The 23,827-nt window shown below is 39.2% G+C and overlaps 1 protein-coding gene across 1 annotated transcript in view; it reads right to left on the bottom strand.

Moving 5' to 3' along the window:
• Positions 1-23,827, bottom strand: part of stk11ip (serine/threonine kinase 11 interacting protein) — a 113,446-nt gene that overhangs the window by 30,756 nt on the left and 58,863 nt on the right. Inside the window, exons 2-14 of the mRNA XM_062997640.1 lie at positions 23,525-23,592; positions 23,219-23,421; positions 19,513-19,587; positions 18,280-18,375; positions 18,097-18,204; positions 15,411-15,482; positions 15,206-15,335; positions 12,334-12,437; positions 10,917-11,006; positions 10,241-10,282; positions 4,854-5,021; positions 3,529-3,604; positions 908-1,333 (exon numbers count right to left, since the gene is read on the bottom strand). Coding sequence (XP_062853710.1) covers positions 908-1,333; positions 3,529-3,604; positions 4,854-5,021; positions 10,241-10,282; positions 10,917-11,006; positions 12,334-12,437; positions 15,206-15,335; positions 15,411-15,482; positions 18,097-18,204; positions 18,280-18,375; positions 19,513-19,587; positions 23,219-23,421; positions 23,525-23,591 — 1,657 coding nt within the window. The 5' untranslated portion in view covers position 23,592. The remainder of the gene's footprint in view (positions 1-907; positions 1,334-3,528; positions 3,605-4,853; positions 5,022-10,240; positions 10,283-10,916; positions 11,007-12,333; positions 12,438-15,205; positions 15,336-15,410; positions 15,483-18,096; positions 18,205-18,279; positions 18,376-19,512; positions 19,588-23,218; positions 23,422-23,524; positions 23,593-23,827) is intronic.

Raw genomic sequence — 23,827 nt, 5'->3', positions numbered from 1 at the left:
TCATGCATTTTACTAAATTCCCAACTTCCCAGAAATGGGGTTTGCAAAAAGTCAAAAAAAGATTTCGCCCAAATTATGCACATTATTTTCATGGCACCTTTAAAAATAATAAATCTAAATTCTGCCACTTTTAATTGTGTCCAACTGCTGAAAAAATAATGATATAAAAAGTTTTATGTTTTATTTAAAAACGTTTTATTTAAAAACATGTTTTTTTTAGATGTAGATGAATACTTGACTTGAAGTATTCCTTTATTAAACATTTCATCAACTCTTCTCATCAACATTTATATGCAATCCTGGCCAATTTACATTATTTTTGTTAATTTTTAAATAATCTGCAGCAAACTATTGTGAAAAGTTTTTTGAAACAAAGTTGCTTTTTATTTAATAAATATACTAAAATAATAATAAAAAAAAGTTATTGTGGTATATGCAATTCTGTACACCCTGTTGAAATGTTTTCCAACTGTTTTATTTTCAGCTGCAGTTTCTTAACTGATTGTGGAACTGGAGTCTATTTCTTAATCTTTACTGTGCAATCTGTCCTGTGCCACTTGCTGCATGATGTGCTTGTCCAAACATGATGGGGTCACTGTGGGTAAGGAGTTGCATTTTACTGAACCATTAGATTATTATTATTTTTTTTATTTTTATTTTTTGCATACTTACCTTTTGTAATAGATAAAGTCTTTGCCAAATGGCTCTTCCATGCTGATTATGTTTGGTCAGAGCAGTTTGAGCAGTTCTATCTAAATGTTTTCTTGGTCTTTTATGTTTTGTTAGTGTCATTATGAAGAAAGTAACTATAAATTAACATGTGAAAATAAATTGCTGCAGTGTTGCAACCAGTGATGCTTTTCACTATGGCAGTGAGAATAGAAAAGCCGAAAAATGCTTCACAAACCTCCATGGTCCTCCTCTTCTTCCTCTGCTGGTTCAGGCTCAGTGGAGGGCTGGGGTGGGGGGTCTCCTACACTTGTCTCTAATGTGGACTCTGTGCTTGCAGGACTGTGTCCTGTCCACTGCAGTGTAGATTCAGTCTCAGGCTGAAGGTCCATGCTTTCCTCCTCCTCCCTTTTTAGCTCAGAAGATAGTAATGGGGCAGGGAGAAAGTCTATTCTGGGTAAGAGGCAGTCTTTTTTAATCACCAAAGGTGAAGGGGTGCAGCTGTTTTCACTGATCACCTGTGCTGTTACTTTCTCCACTATAGGATCAGCGACTGGAGCTGGTGTACCATCAATATGGTGTTGGAAGCGCAGCCAGTCCTCACCCATCTGCTCCCTAAAGCTGTCCATTCTCTCAATGTCCTTTTGGTGGTGCAAGATGATATCTGAAAAAAAAGAAAAGAAAATGAAATTAACAGTTTAGGCAAACCTGGCAAGCATGATTTACAGAGAAGTTTGGTCCCCTAGGGTTAATGCACTGGCTAAGCCCAGTGAAGGTCTGTGTCAATATTATGTTGAAATAGTATGTCACTATGGTGGCGTACTCTATACAGTGGATTCGAAAAGTATTTTATATAAAAAATACACAGATCAGGCATAACATTATGAGCACTGACAGGTGAAGTGAATAACATTGATTATCTCTTCATCACAGCACCTGTTAGTGGGTGGGATATATTAGATAGCAAGTGAACATTTTACCCTCAAAGTTGATGTGTTAGAAGCAGGAAAATGGGCAAGCGTAAGGATTTGAGCGAGGTTGACAAGGGCCAAATTCTGATGGCTAGACTGGGTCAAAGCATCTCTGAAACTGCAGGTCTTGTGGGGTGTTCTTGGTCTGCAGTGGTCAGTATCTATCAAAAGTGGTCCTAGGAAGAAATTGTGGTAAACCAGCGACAGAATCATGGGCGGCCAAGGATCATTGATGCACGTGGGGAGCGAAGGCTGGCCCGTGTGGTCCGATCCAACAGACGAGCTACTGTAGCTCAAATTGCTGAAGTTAATGCTGGTTCTGATAGAAAGGTGTCAGAATACACAGTGAATCACAGCTGCAGGGCTCTTTTGGCAGCAAAAGGGGGACCAACACAATATTAGAAAGGTGGTCATAATGTTATGCCTGATGGGTGTATATAAAAGAAAAGCAAAAATAAAAAATAAAAACCTTTATTCACAAAAGCATTTAGATCCTTTGTTATCATGTTTGCTTTCATTATCATTGGCATGTGTCTAAAGCTTAACTGACTCTTTTACAATTTAAATTGATTGGACAAAGTATGCACACCTGGGTCTTTAAGGGACCACAATTTAAACTGCATTGTTTGGACAAAAAGGTCCAAAGAACTGTCTGTAGATCAATGTGATTAATTTGTGTGAGGGCATAGATCACTGGAAAAATATAAAATAATAGAAGTGTTTCCTGGACCACAGTCGCCTCAATCATTCTGAAATGATAGAAGCTTGGCACAACCTTCAACCTTCCTAGAATTTGCTGTCTGGCCAAATCAGGCATCTGGGCAAGTAGGGCCTTGGTCAGGGAGGTAAAAAGAACCAAATGTTGACTTAAAAAAAACTCCAGACTCCAAAAGTAACTCCAAAACTCCTGTGTCAAGATGGGAGAACCTGTTAAATGAATGGCCATCTGTTCAACTCTCAATATAAATGCATTTAAATACAGGAACATTCTCCAGAGCACTTGCAAACTCAAACTACAGTTTACCTCTTAATACAACAATCTCCCCAAGCATACAGCTAAGCCTAAATTCATATAATTCACACTTTAAGGACATATTTCTTGGAACAGCAAAGGGTTGAGGAAAAATGAACCAAATCTGACCAAGTTAACACATTACAAAAGCAGGAATTTCATCACAAAATAACACTGAGTAAAAGACAATTAGCAATCTGTGGGAGGTGAAATTGGCTCGCCGTCCCTGCTTTTAAGACATACGTTTTCAAACAACCTCACCTTGGTGTTCCAGTTATGAAGGGATTTTTACATTGTGTACTCACAAACAACATAGCCTATCTTGTATTTCTGACACAGTCAGCACCATATATTTGGTATAACGTTATTATAATTATACAATAAGGAGCTTGGGTGGCACAGTGGCCTATTTTCATCAGCCATTACGTTAGTCCTTTACCGACCCCAGCTCTGACACTGAGATATCCAGGAAAAATAATTAAGAAAGGGGCATGCAAGACATTTTTATGACATATGAGGTGGCTAATATTCTACATTTCCATTATATATTGTGTACCTTCCGACTTTCTTAATTGTAATTTATTTTATAATGTCAACAACATCAGAATATTTTTTTGATGGCACCACTAATGAAGCCAGACAGCACCCCTGTTGAGAAAGATTGATTTAGTAGCCAAGGGGGCAATTACCTTTTCACATAAGGCCTGAACAGCATTTTTCCTTCAATAAATGGATTCAGAGTGTGCTTACTCCCAATAAACTAAGACCCTCTCTCCTGGATATAGGGCTAAGTCCAGGGTATAGGATTAATTATTTCATCCCTGACACACTTTAAACTAATAAATAATGAATTGCATATAAATTAGTAACACCCACCTAAAGAAGCTGATCTGGGTTCATGGTCTGTATCACTGGGCTCTGAGATGCTAGCTGTCCTCACCTTTACCTTATTCTGCAAAAAAAGCAAATTTGACATTGCACACTAACTGAAATGCAAATTACAAATCACAAATTGCAAAAGCAGGGTGCTTAGGTGGCACAGCAACGAATTACACAAGCCCATTGCAGCTGTGATCCAGGATATTGATCCCCAACAGAGCCATCAATGCATCACATGTAAGTATATGAGAGGAGGGATAGCAGAGGCTCCATAATGGATTGGCATCCTGTCCAGAGTGTGTTTCTGCACTGCACCCAGTAACTCTGTGGAAGTAGGACTCACCAGGACTTTGATCATGATAAAGCAGTGGTAAAAGAACACAAACACAGAAGCATATTTTATACAAGGTGTATTATATACTGATCGCCACCACAGTAGTACTTGCTAGAATGCTCTTTGTTTTTAGAACAACCTCAGTTCCCATTTTTTCAATCTTTGAAATCTCACTTTGGAATCTGATATGGTCTTCTGCTGTTGTAGCCCAACTGTTTCAAGGTCTGACATGTTGCTTTCCTGTTGTCAAGTCATAACATAACTAGCTTTCCTGTCAGCTCAAACAGAATTCCTACTTGCTGCTGCAGGTTTGGCCTCTGCTGGCTGGTTGAGGGGTCTGCACAAGAAATGGCTGATTCATGGATAGCAGTGTGTGTGACTCTCTGTATGCCATATTGCTCTCTGTGAGAGAGAGCGTCTCGGGCAAGTAAAAAGAATTGTTCAGCAATTGTCCGAGTATTCGAGGGAGAGTGTGATATTCTGTGTCACTCTTTGGTTAGACTGGGGGTCTGCAGCAGCGGAAGAAATGACAAATTGAGACTTGAAGGGTGAAAAAATGCCTGAAGGGTGTCTAAAGCAGTCTAATTTGCTTGTTTGCTACCACTGAAACTCGACCTCCGGGTGCTCAATACAAATGATACAACTGGCTGTGTCTGAGGGAGAGGAGATCAGATAAGGTATAACCTTCTTCTTGTCGCTGCAACAGCAACTGTAACTGTCTGGTTGATACTGGCATAAGAATACAAAGAATATAGTGTGGTCATCAGTTCATCCTAAGATGTAGAAACTGTCGCTGACCGGTATGAAGATCGGGCTGCACTGACATGATACATGACAAAAAAGCTTTTACGCTGGCTGTGCCATTGTTTCTAATGGAGTGAGGTGGTGCCGCTTACCTTGCCTCTTAGATGTACCAGTTAGATGCTCAGTTTTACGACGTCACTTCAGTTAAAGTTCAGTCTGATTGAACTATTTTTGTCTGACTCACCTTGGATTTTCTCCTGGAAACTCGACTTGCTCCGGATTCACTGACAGACAGGCTGTCGCTTAATTCCCCTCCTCCACTTGACATGTCCTGTACAGCTTGTTCAGATGCCACAGCAACTTTGTGCGCCTGGGAAATCTGACCCATAGACTGACCGGCTTTTGGCAGGACCTGCAAATTTCATGCCCAAAATGTAACATCAGAATCTTGAATCACGAGGGGTTTCATGTTTTGCAAACACTATAATATGATAAATCAGCTTCAATGTTCTTAGATACTATTTAGACGTAATATGTGTTCCAGAAATGAATGTGCAATGTTGCCAAATAACATCTGGAGCAATGATGAATTTGGACAGGATCTCATCAGAATGAATTACAAACATCTTGAGTAACCGTTTTTTTCTGATGGGGGTTGCGGAGTGTCCAGATTACAACATTTTGGCAGTCGATTAATTGTCCTACGCATAATTGTGTTTAAAAATTAAATAGTCCTCTTTTGTACAGTTATCATAAATATTCCATATAGAAAATGTAAACTATAGGGGCAACTGACCACAGGCTTGTTGAACACAGGCATAACAGCCTCCACTTTCTGGAAAGGCTTAAAATACTATTTTGATGTAATTGTGGGACTGCCAATTTCCCAAAAACACATTTGTGGGCTCTGGAACTGATTTCGGATAAGATAATCTGGGTAGCAATCGATGTACCAATTCAGCCCAATGGTGTTAAATGTGCAGTCCACCAGACCAAAGTTGGAAGCAGATTTCTTATAATTGATTTTATACCTATTTAGCAAAGGGACCAGATAAAACACCTGAAGTTAATAATAACAAGGAGTGTCTACATGCTTTTGATCATGTAGTGTATCTTCTACTGAGTACAAAAAGACATAAAGCACTAAATGAAATTGCGAAACCAATCCGATAACAAGTCCAAAAACAAAACCTGCGGCAAAACATAGCAGACAGCTCTAACTTGAAACAGAGTTTCCGGGGTGGCACACAGTGAAGCACAAACACTGTGTTTAAAGTTTTCAAAATCTATTGACACAATCATGCTTCTTTAAGATACATCAATCATAACTTTATCAGCCAGCACAGCAGGTGATACTTGGAATTGTCTTGCTGCTTGTAAGTAGATTGGGAAGGGGTGATTTAATAATATTTAATGAAAGTAAATTAATAAAAAAAAAAAAAATAGCTTTAAGCATCACCCAAATCAAAACCCTAGGGCAGTGGTGGCTGCTACTTTGCCATTCCTTGACCCTTAAGCAAAGCTCTTCACCCTCAGTGAGGGTGACACCTTGCCAAGTGTCATATATGCAAATACAGTGATACCTTGAAACTCAACGTCAATTGGTTCTGGGACTGGCGTTGAGTTGAAAAGGCATTAAGTTTAAAGACATTTTTTCCCCATAAGGATGTATGGGAAACCTGTTAATGCGTTGCATGGTCCCGTGGATATATTTTAGGCTAATGTAAAATACTGGGGTTGTTTTTGATACTTATACACTGAAAATAACACAAATATAACATAAAAAACACTGAAATAAACAGCTGATTCTTACAATTTATCAGAACCTCGAACTAAAAATCCAGCTAAACACAGATACATGTGGAGCTTTTAGAGTGAATTTGACGGTTATTCCACACAAATGCAGTTTCATCTCATATGCACAATTTGATGACGTATTACCACACCGCTCAAGCCGAGCATTAAATAAATAAATTTTCAAAAAACAAACTGAAAACGTTGAGTTTAAGGGAAACGTTGAGTTTAAGCGTACAAATTTCTCGATGAAGGGCGTCGAGTTTAAAAGATTTTGAGTTTAGGGGACGTTGAGTTACAAGGTACCACTGTACTACAGTTATATGCAGACCTGTAGTTACTTTAAGCAGTATTTCACTGCAAATTAAACGTTATTTTGAACAACGCTGGAAACAACTGTGGATGATCAACGCTAGTAAGTGCTATGAATCTGTAGTGACCATGGCAAAAGCTTGATTCTGTGTTCATAAAAGCAGATTTCTGAGGAATTCTCTGTGTGTTTTGGATTATTCTCCCGCTGGAAAACCTGACCACAGTCAACTTTTTGACAAGAAAAAACAAAAAAAAAAACAAAGAAGTTCTCCTTTTTCTTACAATGCAATGTATGCCAAACAAATCTTTAGTATTTGTAGACAAATAGCTTTATATTTGTCTCATCTGACTTTAGACTGGTTCAAGTCACCTCCTCACACATAGGGCATTAGATGGTACCCTTAACCAAAGCTCATCACCCTCAGTTGATACCTTGAAACTCAGTCAATTGGTTCTGGGAGTGAGGTTGAGTTAAAAAGGTGTTAAGTTTAAAGATATTTTTCCCATAATGATGTTTGGGAAACCTGTTAATGCGTTCCATGGTCCTGTGGACTTATATTGCCATATATTTTAGGCTAATGTAAAATAATGTTGTTGTTTTTTTACACTTATACACTAAAAATAACATAAATATAATATAAAAAAAAACACTGATTTATAATTTCTCAGAACCCCGAACTGTAACACAAGTTTAAAAGTGAAACAGTGAGGAAAATCCAGCTAAACACAGATACATGTGGAGCTTTCAGAGTGAATTCGACAGTTATTCCACACGAATGCAGTTTCGTCTCACACACATAGGGCATTAGATGGTACTTTGTATGTTAGGGCTTTCTAACATACAAAAGTATCCATGGCTGGTGTCTTTGCATCTGAACTTAATAAATGATGTTTTGGGGGTTTTTTTCTAAAACTGTGGTGTGCAATATTAGTTAGTTAGTTAGTTTGACCCTTGACTGATGTCGTGGGGGTGCCACGCAGGAGAGGGCAATCAGCGACCTCCATTGCTCTCGGTGCTCGGTTTTTCGCAGTAATGTGCCAGGGGTCTGTCCGGTCCATTCTTTGATATTGTCAAGCCAGGACTTGCGTTGACGCCCTCTGCGCCGTTTGCCTTCTACTGTGCCTTGGAGGATTGTCTTGGCCAATGAGTTATGGCGGGTCACATGGCCATACCAGGCGAGCTTACGGCGTCGCACCGTGGCAAGAAGAGGCTCCTGGTTTCCGGCGAGTGTGGTGATTTGCTGCCAGACATATTAATTGGTCTTATGCTCGGTGTAGCGAATGCGCAGGAGTCGTCTGAAGTTCTTATTCTCAAACGCTTGAATTCTACGTTCCGTTTCAGCGTTTAGAGTCCAACTCTCGCATCCATACAGAAAGATGGATACCACCAGTGACTTGTACAGCTTGACCTTAAGGGAGAGGCTGATGTCGTTGCTTCTCCAGAGAGTGTTCATCTTGCTCATGGCAGATGAGGCCTGGCCGAGTCTTGAAATCATTTCTTTGGTGGAGCTACCATCTTTTGTGATAATGGACCCGAGGTATTTAAAATGGTCCACTTCTTCTACTTTCTGGCCATTCAGCATGATGTTGATTGCTGTGTGCTGGGTGATTGTGTTGACCAGGATCTTGCTTTTCTCTGCACTTACTTCCATGCCAAATGCTCCTGCTGAGCATTCCAACCTGGTAGTCAGGTCTTGCAGTTCCTCTTCACTGCTTCCCATGAGGTCAATGTCGTCTGCAAACCGCAGGTTGCAGAGTGGTTGACCATTGATGGAAATGGACGGATGGAAGCTGCTCAGTGTTTCAGTCATGATGCTTTCCAGATAGATGTTGAAAAGGGCGGGAGAGAGGAGGCAGCCTTGACGAACTCCAACTGATGTTCTGAATGGTTCTCCAATCATATTGTTCAGGAGAACGGCACTGTTTGAATCATCATAGAGAGCTTTTATAACGGCAATGAGATTGCTGTCAAAGTTGTAATTTCTCATTACTTGCCACAAGCCTTCCTGCCAGACACGATCAAAAGCCTTCTTAAAGTCAATAAAGTTGTGAAACAGTTCATGCTGGTGCCCTAGGTGTTTCTCTATTAGCACTCGGAGGTTGAAGATCTGCTCTGTGGTGCTTCTCTTAGGCCGGAACCCTGCCTGTTCTTGTGCAAGGATTTCTTCTGTCTTTTTCCTCATTCTGTTCAGAATGACTTTGAGCATGACTTTGCTAGGGTGGCTGATTAAACTTATTGTTCTGTAGTTTTGGCAGTGTCTTAGGTTACCTTTCTTTGGGAGAGTGGTAATCAAAGATTGGGTCCACTCTTTTGGCCACTTCTTGCTTGCCCAAATTCTTTGACAGATGGTTGTCAGGATCTTGATGAGTTCAGGGCCCCCATGCTTCAGGAGTTCAGCTGGAATGTTGTCAACTCCTGGTGACTTGCCTCCTTTAAGCACTCGCACAGCCTCTTCGACTTCCTTTTGAAGAATTGGAGCATTCCCTGGTTCCCTGTTGGTGTTGGGTGAGTTGGACAAGAAGGTGGTGTCCGGTCTGAGCGGGTAGTTGTACAGTTCTCTACAGTATGTTGTCCACCTCTTCATGATGTCTGTCTCTTCGGTGAGAAGATTGCCGTTTTCATCTTCGATGTTTCTGACACTTGGCTGTTGTTGTCTTGTCAGTGTCTTCAGTGTGTCAAAGGCAGTCTTGCTGTTGCCTTCTTTCATTCCTTTGTCAATCTTTCTACACTGATCTGAGATCCAATTCTCCAATCCAATTCTCCTTTGCTTCTTTCATGCAATATTATGTTTCATTTAATAATGTAAATTTATTAAGTGTGATAACACTTGTGAAATGCAATAACAAAGGCAATCTAAAAAAAAAACCAAAATATTTTTTACACCAGTGTTAACATCCTTAATCCTATTGTGCACTCTAAATGCTACTTTTATGCAGTGGAAGAGCTAGATATGCTTTAATGTGATATATTCTATAACAAATGCAGAATATGTTGAACTTTTGGAAAACACGTTGATAAAAACTGCCTGGTTTACATAGCAGATCCAATTTAATCAGTTAAAAAAACCTACTGCATTTGTGTGCTGAGCTCTTTAGCAGTGCCCAAATCTCACCCAATGCAATCTTGTCTTACTGTTCTGACTAAGTCAACATTGCAAACCTCCAAGCCTGACATGCACATTTCTCACTCACCATTTATTCAGGGTTACTATGGTGAAAAACTACACACTGACAAACAGAGCCTTTTTCCATGCCAGTACTGCTGGATAATAAAAACAAACATCTTTTTCATTTTAGATTTGGATTTGGTGTCCGTGTCTGTTATGATTTTCATGCATCTTTTATGCTCAATTTTTGCTCTGGCCCCAAAGTAGATATTTAAATGATGTAGACAAAAACTCCTTGCTGACAGCAGTCAAGATCATACTGTGCTAAATTTTCAGCATGAAGGAATTAAATGTCCTAATATTATAAACGTATTTACATCACTACATGGCTAGAGTACAAGTAATGCTGAAAGCTTACCATGAGCTCAGAGGACGACAGTGCAAACCCATCCAGTTTAAGCTTAGAGAAAACAAAAGAAAAGCAACAATTTAGATTATTACAACTGAATCATTTTACTATATAAGAAAATCTAAATAAATAAAATATTTACATAAGACAGTCATAATAATAAAAAAAAAGGTCACAGCAAGCATGATTTTAAACATTATCGTATATATACCGACTATGCATAACATTATGACCACCTTCTTGTTTCTACACTCACTGTCCATTTTATTAGCTCCACTTACCATATAGAAGCACTTTGTAGATCTACAATTACTGACTGTAGTCCACCTGTTTCTCTACATACTTTTTTAGCCTGCTTTCAGGGTGAAACAGGGTGTTCTTCAATCGTCAGGACCACAGAATAGGTATTATTTAGGTGGTGGATCATTCTCAGCACTGCAGTGACACTGACATGGTACCTGCTCTGTGGTGGTCCTTTGGTGGTCCTGACCATTGAAGAACAGGGTGAAAGCAGTCTAAAAAAGTATGTAGAGAAACAGATGGACTACAGTAAGTAATTGTAGAACTACAAAGTGCTTGTATGTAGTAAGTGGAGCTGATAAAATGGACAGTGTGTGTAGCAACCAGGAGGTGGTTTTAATGTTATGGCTGATCGGTATGTGCAATATTAACATGATGAACACACTCCGTGAAAAGCAGCTCGGGGAGAAAGGTGGCACACAGTTGAAGTCCGGTGCATTTTTTGGTAGAACAGTGGGTTGCCTTCTAGGGTCAACTGTAAGAAAAAACAAAACATAAAGAAATTATTAAAAACAATAACTGACCACATGAAACTTATATACTATTTTGTCCAGCATAAGGTCAGGGTTTTCAGACATAAAATTGTTTACAGTGTAAAAAATCTATTATATTCTAACTTGGAGCAACAGTTTAGGGGAGGGCCTTTTTTGTTCAAGCATGTTTGTTCTAGCCCTGTACACAAATCTAGGTCCATATAAACATGGTGTGGCAGGTTCAGTGTGGGAAAACAGTGACCTGCACAATGTCTGAACATCAAGACCATTAAACACCTTTGGGATGAAGTGGAACGTTGCCTACAAACCAGGTATTTTTGTCCAATATCAGTGCAAGACCTCAGTAATGATCACTGGACTGAATGGGCACAGATTCCCTCAGTCGGCCTTTAAAATAATGTGGAAAGATGTCCTGAATGAAATCAGGCTGTCTTAGGTTTTTGTAGCCAGGTTATTATAATAATAATCATGAAGCAGTATCACGAAATGCTAAGTATTTGAGGATGGACAGAGAATTTCCAGTTTGTCAAGAAATGCCTGAGAAAATTACTGAAATGTTTAAAAACGTTTCTTAAAAAAAGATTTGAAAGGATTTGCATATTTCTCCCCCTACAGTGCATAATATAATTAAACGATTTAAAGAATCTGGAGGAATTTCAGTGCGTAAAGGGCAAGAGTGCAAACCTAAGTAGATTATATAATTACATGGGCAAGGGATTACTTTGTCAGTCACTACAATACAGAGTTACATTCACAAATCCCACTTAAAACTTTGATAATGCCTTATGTTAACCATGTCTAGAGGCAGCTTGGAGGCATTTAGGATGGACCAATACACAGTGGAACTATGTTTTGTGGTCAGACAAATTGGTATTCCAAATCCTTTTAAAGAAATCGACACTGTGTGCTCTAAACCAAAGACGAAAAGGACCATACACAGTATTATCAGCAACAAGTCCAAAAGCCAGTCATGGTATTTAGTTGTGTCAGTGCCCTTGGCAAAGGTAACTTACACTTTTGTGGTGGCAGCATTAATGCAGAAAATCACATTAAGATTTTAGCAGCAACATAAGCTGCCTTTAAGCCGACATCTTTTCAAATGCAAAACCACATGCTGCGCACACTACAAAGGCATGGCTAAGCACTTTTAGTGGCGCAGATGTGTGAAAGTTGCAGCTCCACTCTTAACTGACACGTCAACTATCAGCTATTGATATATTTATTTATGTCTTTGGACACCCAAATAAATAACCTGTGCTTGTGGAGTTTATAATACAAATCAGAAGGGAGTTGTGAGTCTCTTCTCACCGTATGGAGGTTATGCAGGAAAGAGAGAGGAGCTAGCTGAGAGTGCGCCATTAGCAGGTTGTAGGCAAGGTCAAAATGCTGAAGAGAAGATAAGTATTCCACTCCTGCATTTAAAACAACAAACAAGTAAATAAATATTATGTGACTTGTTTTTAAAAGCAGGTTTTAACAGTACACGCTACAAGTGTACAAAAGTAGCTGTCAACAAGTAAATATGAGTCATGCAACAGTTTTTGTGAGTGTTTGTGCAAGAAAGTTGCACAAACTTGTTTGTGAATCATTCAGAAATCAACTGGACTGCTGAAAGAATAACATAAACATGGTCTGATCTCTAACCAAAACACTCTCTCTATTCTAATACACAATTATGCCTTCATGTACACTATACTAAGTCTACAACCACTGAGTACTTTTTAAGGCACACACATTCATTGCTTTGTTTATAAGCTACACCCACCATATAGATGAACATTGTGGGTATATAATCACTGACTGTAGCCCACCTGTTGCTTAAAGTAGCAAATAGTACAGTGCAGTAAAAAGGCCATTACAGACTAGAGCTCTTTTTTAGATGTACAATGTTTGTTAATCATACTCTATTCTTTTATCTGTGAACACGTTTTGATAAGACGTTGTTGTGTTCATACTGTTGTTTCTTGGTGTTTAAAAATCCTAACAACACTGCTGCACCTGCTCCACTAATATCCACACAAAACACACTACCATGTCATTACCATGTTAGTATCGTTGCAGTGCTAAGAGTAGTTCACCAGCCCATGGGGGTCCTATGGGGGCCTTATTGGATTGATAAATCACAACCGAGAGGGTTGGGTTGGGAGGGGGGGTGTACAGAGCAACAGATGGACTACAGTCAGTAAATGTATTTCAACGTGTATCTCTATGGAAAGTGCAGCTTATAAAATAATCACTGATTGTATGTACTAGAGAGGTGTACCTAATGAAGTGCTCAGTAAATTGTTGATATTTGCTAATAAAGCATAACAGGCTGGGACAAATTGAAAAGATGTCTGTGAATAGTAACGGGCCATGCACAAATTTAATGCTGCAGCTAACATAAGCACTAATCGCTTATGTTGTAAAACATAGGCAATTAGTGGTTTCACACTTATCACCGTATAGCGTACGCACTCTCAGATAAGTGTGAAACCACCAGTGGCTTATGTTTTACAATCCCACAGCAAACTCTTTGAGCCTTCCCTCCATTTGTCTGTTGTGCGTCTCGACCAGGCCAGTGGCTCTACGGAAACTGATTTGGGTCACTATCAGTAATCTATTTGCCATTACTGACACTGTACTTAAGTCCCAGATTTATATGTATTTCTTTTATTCCAGAGTTTTGTTTTCATTGTTGCAAAATTGTTTAAAGTGTATAAAATCAATTATATTCTAACTTGGAGCAACAGTTTAGGGAAGGGGCTTTTTTGTTCCAGCATGACTGTGGCCCTGTACACAAATCTAGGTCCATATAAACATGGTTTGGGAACGCAGAGACCTGCACAATAGGATAAAGTGCAACTTCCTGTCCAACATCAATGCAAGACCTCAGTAATATTCACTGGACTGAATGGGCACAAATTGCTTCAGGCAGCCTCAAAAATACTGTGGACAGGTGTCCTGAATAAATAAAGGCTGTTATAGGTTATTGCAGCACCCTCAGATAAGTGTGAAACCACTAATCTCTTAAGTTTTACAATACCGCAGCAAACTCTTTGAGCCTTCCCTCCATTTGTCTGTTGTGTGTCTCGACCAGGCCAGTGACTCTACAGAAACTAATTTGGGTCACTATCAGTAATCTATCTGCCATTACTGACACCGTACTTAAGTCCCAGAGTTATATGTATTCGTTTTATTTTCATTTTTTCTTTCTTGCACTACTTCATTTTTGCATAACAGCCTCTAAGCCACACTGCAGCGTAAAGCTTGGTTAACTGTGCACTGTGTTACTTAAGTTTCAGCAGTTTTCAATTAACGGCACATCTGCTTTTGGAAGTTCTTGGATTGTAGTCGACCATCCAGAAAAAAAATGTTCTCTGAGTTGATAAATTGGGTTTTTCTTTCAGACTTTGAAAGCAGACCAACATTCCATGCATTATTTATTTGAACAGTCAAAAGTCAATGATAAAGTCAATTGCATATTTTTTTTAACTATAAAATACTCGGTCATAGAAAAACAAATGTTGCAAAAATCATTACAATTTTTTGTGTGATGACACTCACCAATCAGCCAAAAGATTAGAATCATAGAATCAGCCATTAGAAATGTCCTATTTTGTAACAATTGTTGATGTCACATTAGGGATCAATTAAATGTTGAATGTAGCAGATATAATCTGCTTAAAGACTATAAGGGGCTTTGATAAGCGCAGCAGGTGAATCATTATGGCCAGATGACCAGGTTGAAGTTTCTTCAAAATAACAAGGGGTGCCTACAAACAGTCATGGTGAGTACCCACCGAGTGATCAGGTAGACAGCCAGGCAGGTGTTTATCAATTACTGACAGAAGAAATGGCAATTGCAGTGAGTTTAAAAAGCTGTTGGTAATGTCTTGGTACCAGATACCACAGGACTTCATGTATTTTGTCTTGGTGGATCAGAACTGTTTTGACAGCATTTTGAGTGGTTGGTCCAAATGATTTGGCATATCAGTGTTGTCCCTTTTTTTGACAGTTTTTTTTTCAGACCCAACTGTAAACAATAAATCAATTCTCTCAGTAAGGCACATTAAAATATTTCCTTAGACGGAATGCATTTGTTATAATCAAGTGTGTTTTAAAGATCTACTAACTAGTTTCTAAAATGTGCCTGCATAATGATCTTTTAGACCACTGATGGTCAGTGCTGTGCGCTCACCATTAATGGTTTCCAGTTCGTTGTTTCTGAGCACCAAAGTGGTCAGTCTTGCTCTTGCATTGAAGCTGAGCACTGGCGCCCTCTGCAGGTTATTGTAGGAGAGATTTAGATGTTCCAGCTCACTGAGAGGCTAAAGAAAAGTACAAAAAGAATATTATAAAAACAGAACTTCAGATTATTAACACAATTAAAAACAGATGCGTACCTTCAGAAACTCAGCACAGTCTTTTATATTGTTATGGCTTAAATCCAGTGACCTCAGAACATTCAGCAAACTCTGAAAAGGTTAAAGAGTCATTGGACACCATAAAGATATTCTAAACAAATATGGCACATTGACCAGCCACTTTATTAGAAACACATGTACTCCTTCTCATTTATGTAACTGTCTAGTTAGCCAGCCATGAAGCAACAGCACTATGAATAAAACATTTAGACATGGGTCAAGAGCTACAGCTAAATCTCACATAACACATTAGAATTGGACAAAAATGTGATCTGAATAACTTTGGGCAGCAATTTTCCAATCTCTATGTGTCAGTTTTCGAAGGCTGTGTGTAATGGGGCAGATAGCGCCTCATTACTGAAGCATGAGGTAAAGCCCCGCATCTGCAGGAATTGAAAATGAACCCAAGTTGAGGATGCTAGACCAAAGTAAAACAATACTGTGGATAAAAGCCATTAACAGAGAAAGTGGATAAAAAAGAGAAAAGGAATTGGTTGTGACAATATGACAGGCCACTCTGGTTGTCTGCAGCAATCCAGTTCAAAAGAGGAAAGATTGGAAACCCAAAACCATTAATTAAGTCGGCACCCCAATTCATCAACTGGTCCAGCGAGTGCCAAGGATGGGTTAATATGTGGGGTCTGCTTTGGAAAAGGGACATCAAGCAGCCTCTGAGGCAATTCCCTCTCCCAGGGGGTTCATTGTGAGGCCCAAAAGCGCCACAACCTCAGACTGGTTCCTATGAAAAGATAAAGGTATGCTGGCATCCCACTCCAGCAGAAAACCAGACCGAAACTGACATCATGGTTACAGAGAATGCAGGTTGCCAAACAGAGGAGCTGGCAAGTCTGCATGAACTAAATACAAACACTTCCACCAAGGGTTAAATTATTGCTTAATAAGATGCAGGTGACTTGTCAATAAGAAATAGTGACTAGGGCTGGGTATCGCCACTAATTTCCTGGATCGATTCGATTCGATTCACAAGGTCCCGATTCGATTTCCGATTCGATTCGATTTCGATTCAACACATTTAGGCATATTTGAGTTACATTAACAGGTTTTGTTTAAATATGTACAGATGTTCAGAGAACGAATGTGATAATTGTACAAAGAACACTCATTATTAAAAATATTTGTGTATTTTGTTTACATAAATAATTAATCCAAAACAGAAAACAGTAACATTCATTTTTTATTATTATTTTATATGTCTGACACGCTACAACATTGTAAATGTAATGTAAACATACACCTGGCTGTTGAACAGCTTATGCCAAGTTTACACTACACGACACTGATTAACACCTGGTCGCTGTAATGTTCACACTACACGACTGATCGGCGATGGGGGGTTTTTACACTACACCATCTATCACCAGGGGGAATCACAGGCGAGCTTCTCTGGTCTCCAAAACTACGTTTTGTCACGAAAACACACAAGAGAAGTGATGAAAGGTTTAATGATACCACGTCCAAACATGCACATCAACAAGTAGCGAGAGATCAAAGTTTGTGCGCTGATGAAATAAATGAATCTGAGTGGATTTGGCAACACGAGCAGCATGGCTTGTTCTATAGTGAGTTGGAGGTTAATAAATATTTTGTTTTGTAGAGCACGATCAGGTCAGAAATACTGTACAACTCGTGTGCTGATGTGTTCTGATAGAAACTACGTATATTGTGCTCCACCACCTGTTTACAACCTCTCCCGTGTTTCCCCTCGCTGTTTCTCACATTGATTGAGAGCCGAGTTTTGATCGCAGAGCGAACACCGAGTTCCTCCCGAATCCAGCACCGACCCGTCGCCGAGCGAAAATCAGTGCAAAAAGTTGTGTAGTGGTCATAACTTGAGCTTCTGCCATGCTAAACTGATGTGCAGGTCAGATCTCGTTGCATGAAAAAACACTGGCTTGTCACGCGAAATTAAAGGGGGTAACAGATTTCCGTGTGCACCGTAAAAAGGGGCGTATTTAAAAGATCGATCTCGCGTTTACATGAATCGATATCGGATCGTTCAAATAAAGATCGATTCGATTCGAAAAATCTATTTTATAAACCCACCCCTAATAGTGACACATCAATCATCTGAGCCTCCATGCCCCATCTGCCCTGCCCAATTTGGCAAGGCAGAAGAACATGATTCTGTAACTAAGCCATGCTGTCAATCTGCCCACAATAGCCTCAGATTCCCAGTTTTGGCTGACAGAGGTAGAACCCAATGTGGTCTTCTGGTATTGTAGTTGAAGTGTTGTGTGTTTTAGGTCCTTTTTTTGCTCACATCAATTGTAAACAGAGATTATTTGAGTTAACATACCCTTCCTGTCAGCTTTAACCAGACAGTCAATTTTCTCTGACCTTTTTTAACAACAAGGCATTTGCGCCTACAGTACTTCCTTACACTCAATGTTTTATGTGTTTTGCACCATTTGATATGTGTTGCTCATTAAAATCCCAAGTGGTAAGTAATTTCAAACTCACTCAGAACCCGTTTCCAATCCACTGCTGCCACAGCTCGCTAAATAAATGAATTAGTATGAATGAGCAGGGTTCCAGGTTTTTTCGAATAAAGAGGCCAATGAGTGTGCTAGTTCAGCGTACATATATAAAAATATTTTACGTATAAGAATATTAATGCAGTATTGCAAAAAAAGCGCTTCCTTACCAGTGACTCATCAAGACAGGAAATACTGTTGTAGCTGAAATTGAGGGTGTGAAGTTCTAACCAGGGCAATGCAGAGCTGAGATCGCCTCCACACAAGGACAGCAGTTCCTGTTGCACAAGAGAATGCACTTTAAAATTGTATAAGAGTCTAATAGTTTCTATGGTAAAGCAATAAATAAATACCTCCAAAGTGTTTAGGCTTTTGGAGCAGATGAACACCTCCAACTGAGAGTAAACACCTCGAAGTCCCTCAAGACAATGAGGAGGAATTCGTTTCAGCTGGATCCACAAACACACATACACACACACAGACACACACAAACCAACTTATCCAACTAATGTCACACAAAGGAGACATTAAAAGAGGGAACACTGTTGACAAATAAAGTAATATAAAACAAAACAAAAACACAACATAGTCACCTTAAACATATTAAATGTTTACCCTCTTTGCCCTCCAAATTCAAGATGCTTAAATTCCTTTTGTGATCTGACAGCCTCTGTCTGCTGTTCAACACCCTCATGTGTTGCAGCGGGCTGAGGACTTTGTGTATTGTTTCACCAATTGTTTCAATACTTTGACATGAAGTTGTAGGAGTCACTGTTGCAGCAACAAGGAGGTTAATCCCAGTCCAGCCTGCCCTCAGAATTGGCCTATGTATGTCTATTAAGTGTCCGGCCAGGCCAGTGGCACCACCAAGGCTTGAGCTTGAATGCTGAGGGTGCCAGTGTTCAACTGATGTGCCACTCAGAAATCCATACTTTGGTGTACAAATATCTATTTGTAACGAGCCCACTGGCTGTTGAGATCAGTAAAAAGGAAATGATGTCCTTCTGCCTTTTCAAATTTAAAGATGATGTTTCTCTTAATCAACCAACACTTGTGTCTGGTTTTCTGATGGCAATGCTGTGGCACTTTTTGTGCATCACAAGGGAACCACCCTGAATGGGCTAGCTGCCCCAGAGCTCAGAGTTTGAACCCACGCTGGGTGCCGCTTGTGCTTTGCCGTCCGCAGCTTGTTCTGAGTTTCCTTTCTTTTCTGCTAGGTTGTCGCAGACGCTCTGAGTAGCTTGCCACTGTGACAACCAGTTTATATTTTTGCGCTCGCTTTTCTATCCCCATTCTCCATTGTGCACTGTGGATGTTTTTGTGTCTTAAATTTTGTGTCTTTATATATCTTGGTTATATCCTGCAAATAGTACTCCTTTTTTTTTATTCTTGCAGGTGTCTTGGTTGTAAAATACAAATGGATATATGGCTGAGAAGGCTTGTGGAAACCTCCAAACTATAGATAAAGATAAATCTTGCTTAATATGTTAACATTTTCTTTCAGATTTGTGTGCAGGTGTTTCTAAAAAAATTAGCAACAGGTCCAAGTTAAATATGAAGCATTCTAAAGACTAGAGCTAGCTTACCTCTAGATGCTTGAGTGACTTAAATGGGAAGATTTTCACCACGGACTGCAATCTTGGACCAGGTGGATGGACAAGCTGTTTTTAAAGCAGAAGATACAATGGTGAGAAAGCAGTGTTTGCCTCCAGTTCTCATTGTAGCTGCATATTGGTCACATTAAAAATTTAGATGATTAAACAAAACATGATATCACACAAAGTAAACTTGAGTAAAGGAACAAAAGTATTCAAAACACACCCACTCATAAAAAAACTATTACCGTCTTAATGACTCAAACAGTTTACCAAACTTTAATGTCATGCCAAATGAGGTATTTAAACACGTTTAGGATGAATTTTAGTCAGCTCTTTAAAATATTAAGCCTACTTATCTAATACCTTAAAATCAAACTAAAGCAAAGGTCTCTACAGCAGAGATGGGGACTCGAGTCGAGGCACACACAGCGACTTCAGACTTGACTTGGACTCATTTCAAATGACTCAGACTCGACTCGTGACTCGTATAAAATGACTTGTGGACAACAAAAGTCAGCAACATTAATTACATTAATTATATATATATATATATGTATATATATGATCCACATCATGTTTATATATGACACATCATTCTGATTGTGTCATTTTCTGCTCTCTAATAACGCTCTGGCCGTCTTAACCCGCAACGCACGCAATGGCTAAATGTTCCAGCCAGCTTCCGGCGTAGTGATGAAGCGTCGCTCCCTACTTAAAATGGTGGAATACCCTACGTAGTGCACTTCACAGTAACAGATAATGTGAATAGAACGCACCTACAGAATTGGCTCTAATGATTGTAAGAACTGCTTTCTGAACCAATCAGACCTTCTGATTTTAATTTTTAGTAAGAAATGCTGTTATCTGCATGTATTTAGTTTGCAGCGTCACACAGATGATTGTCAATGAAAAGCTTGATTGGCTTTCTAACGAGTTTGTGTTTTACTTCACAACTGGGAAAAGTTTGGAGGTTTTTAATTATAAGCACATTTACAAAATAATGGATTATATTCCTACTGGGACACACGCTTATAAATTTAATAGCATCTGGAACAACATAAGCTAAGGTAAGCAGTATTATGGATTTTTTTTGCTGTGTTTGGGATTTTGGCCGCTGTGCCATAATTTGCAATGAAAACAAAATGTCAGTTTAAGCTTTTAACTGGTACCTAGGAGTAAAGGCACTAAGTAAAGTAAAGGCACTAAGTAAAACGACAAAATACAGTCGCTAATCTGTTGTTGTTTTTATCTGAACTTACATATTATTTGTTTATTTCTAAGCTACATTTCCAATATATGTTTTGTGTATATTATATTGACTCGTGACTTCACTCGGACTCTAGCCTAAAGACTCGTGACTCGACTCGGACTCATATTTTGTGATTTGTGAACATCTCTGCTCTACAGTACCTCCACTATGGCAGGACTTTTAAGTTCAGGAAGATTCCAGAGCTAATATAGAGTTGTGAAAACACATTAGTCTGAAAAAAAGTGCAATTTCCAAAGAACAATAATTGGCAGATATAAAGCAGGAGCCAAAATGGAGAAAACCTAAAAAGAGTGGCAGCCTGCTAATAAATTTCCAATAGCTTATCAACCACTGATCCAAAAAGTCACGAAGGTCACAGAAAAACAGCCAAGAGTCAGTTAAAAGAAAACCAGTGCTAATAAAATCAGATTTTTTTACATTTGTATACAGATGCAACTGGAAATATTCAGCTGCCCTAAGAAAAAATGATTAATAACTGTAAACTTTTCTACAGAGCTAGATTTAGTTTTAAATAAAGTCTTGTTTATGGAATTAGCTGATTGATAAAGCAAATGAACAAAGAAAATGAATTATGTATTATTGTAGAGTAGCAAGATATGTTGTTAATACTGACATTCAATTATTCAACCCCTACATATTATTTCACATCATAAATCCTACTGCTAGTCTGTATGACCTTGATTACACAACATGATTAAACCATTAGGAACTTAATATTAACACAAAAGTTGCTTCAACTGTAATGTGTTAAACAGCACTAGAGATGTACCGATCGGGGTTTGTGACGCCGATTTCGATCTCCGATTTCTTTTCAGAGCGATCGGCCGATAGCGATAGTTCAACCTGTGGAGTGCGAGTGCCTGACCAGGGGGTGTGGCAGCATTGCGAGATTTTTTTACTTCTAAAACTAAAGCAATTCATTTTTCACCCACGGGAGACATATCTCATTAGTCTAACTGACCACGCACACACGCACGTTAGATGTTATACAGTTCAGTCTGAAAAAAAACTTAAAAATAGGACGAACAGTGCAGATAAACCGGTGACAGAAGCATTGACGTGTGTGCCTTTAAGAGAGTCGCTCTGTTTACAGTATCGATATAAGTGATTCATGAGTTGATTCATTTTATGCGAAGCGTAAGTTTCTTTTCTCAGTTATCTCTCCGTGTTTACTGTTATTAATTAATGTCGTGGTTTTAAATAAACACCAGCTACTACAGAACATTTTGTGTGACTCTCTTACATTAAAAAGCTCAATTAAAAAGCTTAATCTGTAACCGAGTCAGACTCGTTCCGTCTGTGGAGCTAAAAGTTTTCTGTCAGTCAGAGCAGATGATCATGAACTATGTATGATGCACAACGTTAATTATGTTATTTTAGGTCGTGAAGAGCTTTCACGATGGTTGATGAATGGTGATGTGATGGTTGGTGCTTTGTAGCTCAAAGTCTGGATCAATCCACTGAGCTGTTAAGCTTAACATGGTCTTTATATATCACACGATCGGATCGGCTACATTTGGGAAATATCGCCGATAGCATATTTTTATTAAAAATCGGCCGATATCGATTTATAGCCGATCGATCGTTCCATCTCTAAACAGCACACAGAGATTTAAGCCTTCAAGGTGTGTTGCAGCCATTGTGAAAATTAAGGAGATGTCACAAAAGCTGAAAGTGGAGATCTCAGGGCAATGGGTAGAATAAAAATAAAGCTGAGATAAATCTTGAACACTTACTTGCAAAAATAAATGTATGGAGTTGTATGCAAACTTTTCACCTCAACTGTATAATTACTGAACACTTTAATAGATACATCTATCACATGTGCACATTCCCTACATAAGTTACACTTGTCTGTGCACTTAGTCAGCCTATGTACTCCATCAATCAAAAGGGAACTCTATATGATACTGATTGACCAAATGATGTTTGGGTACCTGACCAATCTCAGCACTGAGATAACACTAAGATGGTTATGACATGGTAGTATGTGCTGCTCTGGTATGAATATATCAGGTGCAGCAGTGTTGTTGGGACGTTTGAATTCTGTTTAAACTTACTGCCCTTTTTATTAAGAGCACATACCCTGTTTGCACATATTGTAGGTGAGATGTTATACATCCCAACAACACTGCTGCACCTAAAACACTCATACCAGTACAACACACACTACCATGTTATTACCGTTTAAGTGGCATCAGTTTTGAGAATGGTTCACCAGCCAAATACTGGTCAGTAGGGGTCATATGGGGGTCCCTTACGATTGAGAAATGGGTTACACGATGGCATACAGAGCAAAAGATTGGCTACAGTTAGTAATGGTAGATGTAGCTTAAAAAAGTATAAAGTAAGGTTTGTGTACCTAATAAGATAGTGAGTAGAATGTTGTTATGGTAAGAAGGAAAAGTTTTACTATGCCCACACCTTAAGAGAGACTGTCTTTTGTAGCATGTCGAAGAGGAACTGAACCTGGAGCAGAGAGGTAGTATCGGCTGGGTGTGATGGGAGGGCCAGGAAGCCATGCTGGTGGGTACGGGAGAGCAAGTACTGCTCAAAGAGACGAGTCAAATGTTGTACACAAGCTACCTGTAGAGTTAGGGTGCTAGAGCCATCCAAAACCGAATCACCTAGTAAAAAAAAGATCAGTACAAGCATTAAATGGCAGAATTTTAACAACCCTTCAATCAAAATATAGATTAAGAGGGACAGACTGAAAGGGGAGAGCAGTACCATTATTCCGTAACAGTGTGGCAAGGCTATGGACGAGGGTAGACTGGCCACCCCGCTGAGCAGACATCCTAAGAGAGAGATATGGCATTAGAATCAAGAGGTACACATTATGCATTTGCCCTAGACATAATTAGACAGCATTCAGCTGGAACAAGCTTGTTGTGTTGAGTGCACACGTCAAAGCACAGCTTAAGGCTACAGCAGCTTGTTGCTATTTTAAATGACACAACAGTAAAAAAGAGGTACAGCTAGGTTATTCAATACAACTATAGAACACAGAACACCTTTACTTGTCATGTATCT

This window comes from Trichomycterus rosablanca, chromosome 6 (genome assembly GCF_030014385.1).
Source record: "Trichomycterus rosablanca isolate fTriRos1 chromosome 6, fTriRos1.hap1, whole genome shotgun sequence".
Lineage (NCBI taxonomy): Eukaryota > Metazoa > Chordata > Actinopteri > Siluriformes > Trichomycteridae > Trichomycterus > Trichomycterus rosablanca.
This window is presented reverse-complemented; position numbering and strand designations above follow the sequence as displayed.